This window comes from Nothobranchius furzeri, chromosome 18 (genome assembly GCF_043380555.1).
Source record: "Nothobranchius furzeri strain GRZ-AD chromosome 18, NfurGRZ-RIMD1, whole genome shotgun sequence".
NCBI lineage: Eukaryota > Metazoa > Chordata > Actinopteri > Cyprinodontiformes > Nothobranchiidae > Nothobranchius > Nothobranchius furzeri.
Genome location: NC_091758.1, coordinates 17,642,161 through 17,653,663, shown reverse-complemented (window position 1 = coordinate 17,653,663; position 11,503 = coordinate 17,642,161). Strand labels below are relative to the sequence as shown.

The 11,503-nt window shown below is 41.9% G+C and overlaps 1 protein-coding gene across 1 annotated transcript; it reads left to right on the top strand.

The window, feature by feature from the left end:
• The first annotated feature begins 5,442 nt into the window (after positions 1-5,442).
• Positions 5,443-7,548, top strand: si:dkey-177p2.6 (SERTA domain-containing protein 2). The gene is made up of 2 exons (XM_015969390.3): positions 5,443-5,569; positions 6,584-7,548. The coding sequence occupies exon 2, from the start codon at positions 6,588-6,590 to the stop codon at positions 7,314-7,316; it is 729 nt and encodes a 242-aa protein (XP_015824876.1). The 5' UTR covers positions 5,443-5,569; positions 6,584-6,587; the 3' UTR covers positions 7,317-7,548.
• Positions 7,549-11,503: the final 3,955 nt, after the last annotated feature.

The window sequence follows — 11,503 nt, the reverse complement described above, 5'->3', positions numbered from 1 at the left end:
TACAAAGATTACTCCATAATGAATTTTTAATTTACATCATTTCCACGTTTGTCTTTAAACATTCTGTCTACATGACTCGTTCTGGTCTTATTCTGCCTTTTAAGTCCGGTTTCTATTTATTGTTACAAGGACCAAGACACAGTTCACACACTACATGCACCAGGAACAGAACAAATTGTAAATCCAAATCTATGAATCAATGCATATTTTCTTAGGGATTTGAGCAATTATGAATGAAATATATGTATATGTACGTATGTGTATATAGAAATATATTTTTGCGTTATAGTTAGGGGAATTTTTTTTCCTTTGGCAAGTATCATTTGGTATTTTTCCCTCCCCGTGGTTTTAAGGTTTTATCGGAGCCAGACTTGAGGCGCTGATGTCCGACGGTTTGGTGAGTCGACTGTGAAAGGTGTCGGCATGGCGACACTCGATAGGCGCTGTTCTTTCTCTATTTTTTTGCAAAGCTTTACGCAGAGCAGGAAAAACAACTTCATGTGGGTTAAGGTTTGTTCGGTTCTGATGAGTTTCAGCTTCCACTCAGTAAATCAAGTATTTTTTCAGCTCTGCTTTTATTCCAATAAGAAGCAGCTTTTTCCTGAAGCATCTGAAGAAACCCTGGGGTGATAACTGCATCAAGAAGCCATATTTCTTTCTGTAAGTTGTTGCTGCAAATGTTTAACCAGTCTAATTTATTATTTTATTTATTGTATTTATTTTATCTAGGTACAAACATGCCATATTGACCTACCGATTCAACCATGAAGTCTGGTGAAATCATATTTATCTAAATTCTGCCCACGTTTTTGCCCTCCATGACATAATTTATTCCAATTTTTTTAATCACTATTAGTAATAATAACTGGGTAATCTTCAAATTACTATGCAGCTCTGTCATATGTGTTTCTATATGACTGTATTCAACTGAAATGTCCTTAAATTCTTTTATGCAACAGTTGCCTTTCTCTTGAATATGTGGAAAATGAAATGCATTTTTTCAAAAATTCTTCTGTATTGTGATTAAAACAAGAACTCAGGCAAATAAAATCTATTCCTTCAAACACAGTATTACAACACGCTGAAAACCTTACACACACTCCTGAAGGATGTCACTGTAGTCTGAATGGGAGCTAGAAGTTCAAAGACTAATGTTGATGTAAAATGTATGCATTTTTTATATTCAAATACATCGTAGCATCTTTGTAAATATTTTTTATAATAAAAATTGCAATTATTTGTTGTGTCGTTTTTGTCTGGCTGAATGCTCGGATCAGCTGTCCACACATCAAAAGACTTTTCGGTGTTATAAATTATAGCAGTCGTAGTGGACCTTCGAATATACACACACACACGTGCACATTTACATACATAAACATACATGTGTGCATGCACATAAACGTTCACACACACACACTGTGTTAGGGGATAACTGATGCATCACTGGATGAAAATGATCTAACCTACTGGGGGTCAAGATTTAATATCACCATGAATCTGAAGCAGAAATCTCATTGCAGCAACTCACAATGGTCCTCAGTAGTTTTTATGTGCACAGAAACAGGGTCCACTAGGACATCATGCAGGACCCCATCATTAACTCTTTCTGCTGCTTTGGATAGAGACATTTAAACATGCGACACCTTGTAGGGCTCTGGCAGCAATCATTCTTGTCCTTCAAAGTAGCAGCAGATGTTGGTCCTGCAGAAGGGTTAAGGAACTTTGATGTCCCTGTCCAGCTCTGCTAGAGTAACAACCTGTCTCCTGGAGTCTCCTCCATGATCATGACTGCAGAAAAATGCACTAAATCTGTCGATGGCACATAGCCCATCCTGGTAGAGCAGGACTACTAGTGCAACCTCTGTAGAGTCCAGGTATCTCCTACCAGGGTTAGCGCTGATAGCATGAGGGGATACTTGGACTCCACCTCCACCCCTTTTATGATGGAGTCTCCTTATCTCCGAGGGTGAAACCAGCCACCCTAAAGAGAAATATCATTTTCAGCCACTTTATTCTAGGATTTCATTCTTTTGGTCCAGATCCAAATTTCATGACCAGGTGTGGGTTCAAGTGTAGACAGCATCCTTATTGCAGACAGCCTTGACCTGGCAGTCCACCTCTTCTTCATCCTGTCTTCTGTCAGGAACAAGAGAAGTGACCAGAGCTGAAGGAACTGACTCTGATCTATGAGGCTTCACACCCCTTCGCACATTGATGGTGCCAACAGAAGCACATCATCTACATAAAGAGATCCTCACAGAGCACCAGGGGGGTACAATTCCAGACATTTGAGTAAAAAAACACACACAAAAGAACCAAACTCCCATGACCCTTTCATCAACTTCGGTGAAGGTCTGGTTGACTGTTTTACAACCTGGAGAAAAACAGTTCAATCAAATCAGACCTAGTAGGTTTTAAGATACGGGGGTTAAAGTTATTTAATAAAGTCTCTGAGAATGCAAGGAGGTGCTTGGTCATTTGACTGTACCTCCCTCTGAATACTCGACCTGCTATCTGGTTAAAGATTAATGTCCTCTTGATGAGTCAGCAAAAACACAGCCTGAGGAAAAATCGAGTCATCATTGAAATAAAGGACCCCCCAAAACGACGGTGCTCAGATAGTTTTGGGAAAAGAGAGCTGAACTATGAGATGTTTAGAACAGTTTTTATCTTTTAAGGTGAGTTTGTGTTAAAGAGTCTTAGTTTTTCTCAGGTCTTCTTCTCAGTCTGTCTCCATGTTGCCAGTGCTCAAACAACATGGTTTGATTGTCCCTATTTACATTTCCTCCTTTAACAGATAACATCTAATGAGCTAAACTGAGACGGTTCAAAGGTAATGGCTGTGTTTGTGCTTCCCTAAAAAACTTCACAGTTTCAGTTTTAAAGCGATTAAATGGAGTTTACTTCCCGATCAGAGACAGAAAAAGGAAAAGAAAGGAAGTTGCCTTATTTGGAGTTTATCTTTCCTGTCTGATCACATTCCTTCTCTTCCCCTCTGAGTCATCTGTCCCTTTAAAATGCTGCGTTCAAATGTCAATCCGTCAAACTTCTTCTTATGTCACATTGCTATTTATAATAAATAAGACCTGTCAGGGAAAACAACTGTGCAAATAAATGAAATCAACTGTCAAACAACTAATTAAGAACATTGAAACCATACAAAAAATAACAAAAATATAATTAATAATTACAAACACGACACAAACGATCTGAAACCATCTATGGATTGACTCAGAAAATTAAACAACATTTTCATTGTTTTGTGAATGGACTTTATCCAACAAAAGATGTAAATTGATCATACACACACACACACACACACACACACACTCACACACACCATCAGTATGCTGAACCACTGGATCCATGGTGGTGACACCAAACTCTGATTCGACCATCTGAATGTTGAAATCCAGACTCAGACCAGGAAAGGTTTTTCCAGTCTCTTCTGGTCCAGTTGTGGTGATTCTAAACTGGAACCTTCGTTTCCTGTTCTTAGCTGACAGGAGACACCTGCTGTGGTTCTGCAGACCTTGGTGGAACCAGTGGTTACTGGAACACCTGGTGTCTTTATACAGTCTAGAACCAGTCTAACTAGTCTCCTCTGACCTCAACAAGACATTTTCATTTACTAAGCTGTTACCTCACTGGAAATTTCCTGTTTTCCCGACCATTCTCTGCAAATTCCAGAGATGGTTGTGGGTTAAAATCCCAGTAGATCAGCACTCAGATCAGCCTATCTGGTACCAACAAACATGTTCAAAGTTTCTTTGATTTCCTTTCTTTTCTATTTTAACCCTCTGGAGGCAGGTGTTGCAGATTTGCAACGTTAAAACCTATCTACCTGGTTACTCCACATACACATTTCATGAGCATTTTTTAAACTCAGAAGTACCCATGAAGGACTTGTTGTTCGTCCTTTTATCAAAACTTATTTTGAGGCTAAGCGGGTTAATGCTCAGATTGAATTTCATCAGGTCATCTCCAGGTGAAACTACAATGACTGCATGCTGATATTCATGTTAAGAGGTGTACCTAATGATGTGTTTGTTACATGGATGCAATTTTTTTTTGGGGGGGGGGGGGGGGGGGACATGTCCCCCCCCACTTTTTCCAAAGTCAAGTTTTGACTCCTGCGCTTTTCACAACCCCCCCCCCCCCCCCAAAAAAAAAATTACGCTACTTTAAATAGACACTGGTTGAGCTCTAGGACCAAACGGAAAAAAACAAAAAGTTTGTGTTGAAGCCCATTTCTCATTTGAATATACTGTAAAGATCCCCCCCCCCCCCCCCCCCCCAGTCCTCATGCCGATTGTGCAGTTTCGGAACCGCTGGAGGAGATAATGCAAAGAAGGATTCTCCAGAGAGTCAAGAAAATTAAGGACAACCCTGAGCATTCTCTTTATAAGACTGTCCGACCATGCAAGAGTGTCTTCAGTCAGAGGCTTCTTCAGTTTAGCTGCAACACTGACCGCTACTGGAGATCCTTCCTGCCAACAGCCATTGTATTATACAATAACTCTTTGATGACTTGATTCTTCTTCTTCTTCTTCTTCTTCTTCTTCTTCTTCTTCTTCTTCTTCTTCTTCTTCTTCTTCTTTTTCTTCTTCTTCTTCTTCTTCTTCTTCTTCTTCTTCTTCTTCTTCTTCTTTTTCTTCTTCTTCTTCTTTTTCTTCTTCTTCTTTTTCTTCTTCTTCTTCTTCTTCTTCTTCTTCTTCTTATTATTATTATTATGAGCTACTACAGCAATCAATTTCCCTCTGGGATTAATAAAGTATTTTAGAATTTTGAATTTGAATTGAATTAACTTGCTGGTTAATAAAGATTTGGAAAGCAGGATCCAGACATTCTTTCAGACCAGGCCTTGATGCAAATGGATCTCTTCACTAGTCCGTCACCTGGATGGAAATGTATCAAGATCAATAAACGTTCTCTGAGATGATTTAGGGTACCAGGAACAACAGCGACAAAAATGGCTGCTTTAACTTTAGTGGAACATAAAAAACAACGTAGTCCATTTGATCTGAGCAGCAGAATCGTAAGAGCCTTGAACAAATAAGGGTTTTTTTTTGTTTAAAAAAGAGAGGTCTCTGCTCATGTCTGGGGATTTGTTTGTGAAAGTTTTAGAATTTCAGAGGAATTTTATCAATGATCAAAGAGCCAAACAGATTTTAGACTTTAGATCTTTAGACATCTGCTTTAAACTGAAGCGTCATACAGAAAATGTTCTGGACGGATTCGTGGTTTCTGGGGAATCTTTTAGATCCGGCGTGTAGTTTGGAAAAGTCAAGAACCATCTTGAGGTTCCATTATTCCGAGCTGCTCTTGAAGGCAGCAGTGCACATTCGCTGCCCCGTGAGATGCTGAGGCGAAGGCTTGATTGACATGTAAAGGAGCCAATCAGAAGGCGCTCTTATGTTAAAGCCCTGCCCCTCCCCTCCTGTTCCCTCTAGCTGTAGCTGGACCGTACGTTCCTCTCAGTCCGGTACTGGAACCACTCGACGGAACCAACTGAGGCTACGACATTACGGATTTATTAACCACATGACACGGTCCAAGGACACGTAAGGTAAGGTTTTCTCCGATTTTCATAAAAAAAAAATCGTCGCTTTTTATTCTCGTTATTTCAGCTGAACCAGGATTAAACAGAGCTGGTGAGTCTCTCCGAGTGGGGAAGGGGTCATCTGATTCTGGGGCGTCTAGAGCTGAAACGAGTCCGGTGGAGATAAAACTAGCTTCAAAGAAATAACAAAAGTTCCGAGGAAACAGTTTTAAACACCAAGTTGAACTGTGCTTAGTAAAAAGAGCATCAACCAGCTCATGGTTCATTTAAAAATCTTGTTTAGATCCACATCCTGGTTTATTTGTGCAAAACTAACAGAGGGAGAGCTCAGTCCTCTGATCCATACCTAGGATGAGTTTTCCCTTCGTCTCACTCTTGTTCAGCTATGTCTTTTATTTTGGTAAGTCTTGACAGGAAGTATCCAAGAACAAACAGAGCCCAGTCTATTTATTTATTTATTCATTCATTCATCCATTAATTCTGCCTTTTAGTACAGTGTTCCTTGGTGGTTGGATGTGTTATTATTATTATTTATTACACTTCTGTCCAACACAGAGCTGATTTAACTAGTTGATACATTTTAGGACTCCTAACCTTTGACCTCTACCTCTGTAACATGATTAGTAGTTCCTCAAAAATTTGATACAGCTCTGCTGCCTACTGATGGGGAATCAAAGTACTACAACTGAAAAGTGTAACTTTTATTATTTTGTATTATCATATTATAGGATTGTAGTATTGATATTAGCCAACATGTTGTTTTATAAATATATCCTTACCTCATATGTGAGACATTGAAGGGTTCAAACTCTGGTCCTATCCAAGCCTCACACCTCATCCAGAACCATGAGATCAAACAACCAGAAGCTCTCAGACGCTCTGAAATCCAAACTCAGAGTAGAGGTGATCTGAGGAACCATCTAGCTTCACATCACACCTGCTCAGAGCTGATTGTCTCATTTGACCTTGAGAAGAATGTCGAGTGTACCTAACAGTGTGTTGGGTCTTCTGTTACTGTAGGTCCATGTTGGGTCGAGGTGTGAAGAGGAAGAGGAGCAGCCTGGAGGAGCTGGACGTGGAGGTGCTCCCTAATGCTGTGGGGAAGCTGGTGGGGGAGGACAGACAGGATGAGGTGTCCAAACTGTCCTCGAGTCACCTGCAGCAGCGTCAGCTGGTGCTCAGCCTCTGCTTGGAGAAGCTTCAGGACTGTAAGGTGGGCATGGAGCTCAGCCTTCGGCGCTCAGTGCTGCTCATCAACACGCTCCGGCAGATCCAGGAGGAGATGCAGAGTGATGGGACGGGAGCGTCTGTCCCAGGTTCATGCAGAGACTCCCGTCTTCTCAGGGACGACATCAGAGAGGTCATGCCCTTGACCTGTCCTGGGTGTTCAGGAGGAGACGATGAGAGTCGGTCTCTCCCGCTGTCCCCTTCACTCCCTTCTCAGGAAGCCAACATCTCCATGGAGCAGCAGAAGCTTCTGCCCATCAGTAGTGATGCTGCTAGCGCTATGGGCTACCTGAGTGACCTCCCTCTGGATGACATATTTGAGGACATCGACACATCAATGTACGAGACTTCTGATCTGTCTTCTGCATGGACAGCAGCGTCTCTGTGGCCTATCAGTGTGTCTCTGTGGCCTGATGAAGACCTGAAGCCTCCTCCTTCCAGCCATTCCACAGGTGGAATTCTCACATCCCGTCTGATGGACCTGAATGAGCTGGACCACATCATGGAGGTTCTGGTGAAGTCGTAACCACCAGGAATCTTCTCTGACCGGACGTTATGGGGCAGAACCAATTAAATCAGATTTATGGACACGTTTGTTATAAACAATTTATTATAAATCCAGAGTCAGGTAAAACCCAGACCTGTAGCCTGGTCAGGACGAATGTTTGGTTTTTATTTCCAGTTTTCAGATTGAAGTCAAAATGTTGACACAAGTCAAAATATAATTTCCATAAAAATTCAGAGGAAGTGAACCTGGTTCTGAGCTGTTAGGTCACTGTAGTTCTTTTCCTCAAGGCATTATGGGTAATGTAGGCCTTTGCACCTGTTCTGGTTTAGTTTGGATTCAGTACAACCATTTTAGTCCTCACATTTCTATTTCATTCTGGAAAAGATATTTTCACTTTGTTCTCAACATTTCGACTTGATTTGAATGAAAGCATATTTATTTTTATTTAAATCGGCTCAACAGACGATGTTAAACTTCCTGTGGAGCAGAGGTAATGTCTCAGAGCTTCCAGAAACAGACCAGGGATCAGTTGTACAGCAGATGATGAAATTCCTTAGCAGCTCAGGTAGAAGGAGCTAAATGTGGATCTGTCAGGAGACCTGGGCTTCCTCTGAGTACGCGGACCGACTGTTTCTGATGGCTCACAGCAGAACATTAGAACCACTCAGCCTGGATTATTTCTCCTGTTTATTTGAGTGGTTGGTAGAAGAACTGGTCGCTAATCTGTAATCTGGAGATGAGACGTCAAGCAGCAACAAAACACTAAATCATCAAGACTCCCAACGGAGAAAACGACACGTTTAACATGTTTTAAAGGTTTTTATTTCCTCTCCACTAATGAACAAGCAGCTGATCAGACAGGTTCTGACCCTGGTCTCTCAGTGTGACCCGATCCGGTCCATCAGACCTGTAGGAGAAGCCCTGGCCCTGCTTCGCTGACAGCAGCTTGTATTTACGGTGAAACAAACGTCACACGAAGGCAGCAGGAACCTTGCACTTTAGAGACAAATGGACCGAGCTGACCTGTGATCCCGAGTTGTGACAAAAACAGAGACGTCTGTATTTCTACGGCATTTTTTATTCTGATGTTGGGGTGTTTTTAACAGTGTTGCACCTGTTTCTCCCTGAATTGTATTTCCACGTCCAGCCGCAGAGCTCCAGGTTGCTGCGGTGGCCCGGACTGTTTGTGTTTTACTCCTCTTCTACCTCGTGTCTGCTTCTGGTCTATCTGGACGGTCCTGCTTTGTTCTAGAGCTGTGACTCATTTTGTATTGTCATTTTAACTTAACAACCAAAGTAACCCATCCTCATCGTGTGTGGAAAACGTGCCTTACTACTGAATCAAGATGTTTTTATGGTTGAGGCTTCAAACTGAGTGAAGAACCTGAAACCTGCAGAGAGCTGTTATATAAAACACTCAGAGACCTGCCTCTGCTCCCGCCATCGTACAGACATATGAGCATAATGCGTTCTGACAGGCTCACAGTCAACTATCTGGAGGAGGAGGGGTGGGGGGGCGGGTGGGAGGAAGCAGGCTGCGTCACATGCTCACGAGGAGGAGTTTGGAGCTTGTTTTGCTGAAATTCAGAACAACAACCAATCAAGAGACACCGACAGTTCTCTCTGTCTCTCTGAAGGACGGACACACACACACACACACACACACACACACACACACACACACACACACACACACACACACACACACACACACACACACACACACACACACACACACACACACACACACACACACACACACACACACACACACACACACACACACTGTCCAATTCTACATTATCACGCTGATAGTTTAACTCAGTAAGGGCGACAGTCATGGTGTTACAACCTGACCTAAATGCAGACCTGTTTGGTTCAATGTGTTTTATAATTCATATGGTTTTATTTGGTTTTATAGAATTTATCCAATAATACAAATTAAAAATCTCCACTTGTTCTGTTTTATTTTTAACAAACAGTAGTTATTTGTTCTGGCCTCCCGAAATGGTGCTTTACTGCACACAGCCTCGTGCCTCATGTGCACGAATGTAAACTGAGTGTGTGCGTTTCATTTACTAACACAAACGTTCTGGGTGGGAGGCCACTGCTGCTGGAATCTTAGGCGTGGCCTCATGAGGAGCAGCGCATGCACTGCTGCACACCAGCACTGCTTAGGTTTCATTTTTAGCACAGGGCTGTAAAACCATACCCATCTATCTACCCTTGGTGCAGTGATTGGGTTTGGCTTCACTCTGGTTTTAATGCAGACTCACGGTGAAGTTGGGCTCCAGCCCAGAGAAGCTGACTCAGCAAACCGACAGACCAAACAAGCTCTGCTGCAACGAGACAGTCTGAAGGAGAAGGAATCACTTTGAGCTTCTTAAACCAGCATCAGGGAGAACAAATTAGGCCCTAGCAGGAATTACTTTGTTATTTTTTAAGCTTTTCTAGTTGGCAGTTGAAACTTGTCAAAAATATAAAACATTTTAATTCTTTACTTGGCTGTCCCAAGGTTTACCAGCAGAAAAGTATCCCAGAGTATTTGTTAGGAAAAAAGCTACCGTCTTAATTTCCCTTATAGTGCTCTAACAGCAGAGGACAAATCTCAGAAAAATACCTCATTGCAAAAGAGAAAAGCAACAATACACATTTAAATAGTTATGTCTGAGAAGCAGAAGGATGTAAACAGATAAACCTTTGAGGCTACATTGATATTAATTTGTCAAACAATCACACTTGAGAAATTCTGGCTGTAATATTACAAATTTGTGATGTTGAAAAGTTTGGACATTGAACTTTTAGTTGTGAGTGCATGAGTTCCATGTGCAGTAACATCAGCATGACGTCATGAACATTATGGTTGAAACGTCACTGTTCATCAATGGAGGCCAACCACAACCTCCAAACCTTTTACCAGAATGCAAACGGGACAAAAACACTTTGAACCTCCTGTATCCAGAAGTAAAGGATACATACCGACCTAACCCCTCCCCCCGCTTGACTATTTGCATCACAGTTCTTGTAAATCACACTATGCCCCTGTTGTTAAAAAGCTGATTGTGCATGGAGGTCGAGTCAGGAGGTAATTGAAGCTCTGCAGGAGAGTTTTAAAGAGGCCCTAGAATTAATTTTTTTCTACTGAAAGCTGTTCTTTGAGCCTTATGAAAAGTTGTTAGGATAAACAACCAATGCCCTTCAGAGTCAGAGGACCCCAAAGCACTTTACACATCATTGAATCATCATCCATTCACACACTGATAGTGATGAGCTACATTGTAGCCACAGCTGCCCTGGGGCACACTGACAGAGGCAAAACCGCTATCCATGCACCCCCCCCCCCCCATTTTTCCGGGCATTTTCAGCAAGAAAAACGCGGTAGAGCGACTCCAAAGTAAAGGTACCTCTGGCCTGCTTAGTATCGCGCTACCTCTGGAAGTTGTTATATTTCTGCTTGTTGTTTGTTTATCTGACAGTTAGCTTGTAAATGCCTTGTAAAATATTGTTATTGTACAGTAAACAAGAAATTTCTCCCAGTGTTTACTGTCATTCACGGAATCGTGACAAACACTATATTTTTGCTAATAATTATACTACAGTTCTGTATTTTTGAGTAATATCACCTATTTAAAATAAACTGTGTTTAATAAGCGTGTTACTATGCAGTAAACAAGAGAGAAACTGTTGTAACACGCTGCGGTAGAATAGTCAGAACACCGGCTCCGTGAGCCCAAGATCAGCGTGATGCATGCTAACCCAAAGCTAATGGAAATTTTCAGCAAGAAAAACGTGGTGGAGCGACTCCAAAGTAAAGGTACCTCTGGCCTGCTTAGTAACGAAATCATAATCAGGTAAGTTGACCGTGGATAGCCGAAGCTATCGGGCTTTTGGGTTCCACCACAGTCAAAGATCTAGGAGTCTGCCATTGTGGACTCTGCTCTCAGCAGCGGATCTTTAGGTGGTTTTCTAGGAACGCTACTCTGTACAGCGTGGTTTGAATCAGCCCAGTGTGTATCGTTCTCATGCCAGCTCCATGATAGAAAGTGGGTGCGTCCCTCATAGGCACAATTTTTACTCGTGACAAAATAACATGAGGTGATCAATAAACAGTGTAAGGTAACTTGTACGCTCCACAGAAACACAACTCAGCTGAAAAATGGTGTTGCTGGACATTTTGCTCAGTTTTATGGCTTTTTGTCAGACTC

Coding starts and splice junctions, on each gene's coding strand:
- si:dkey-177p2.6 (XM_015969390.3), top strand. CDS start 6,588: ATGTTGGGTCGAGGTGTGAAGAGGAAGAGGAGCAGCCTGGAGGAGCTG.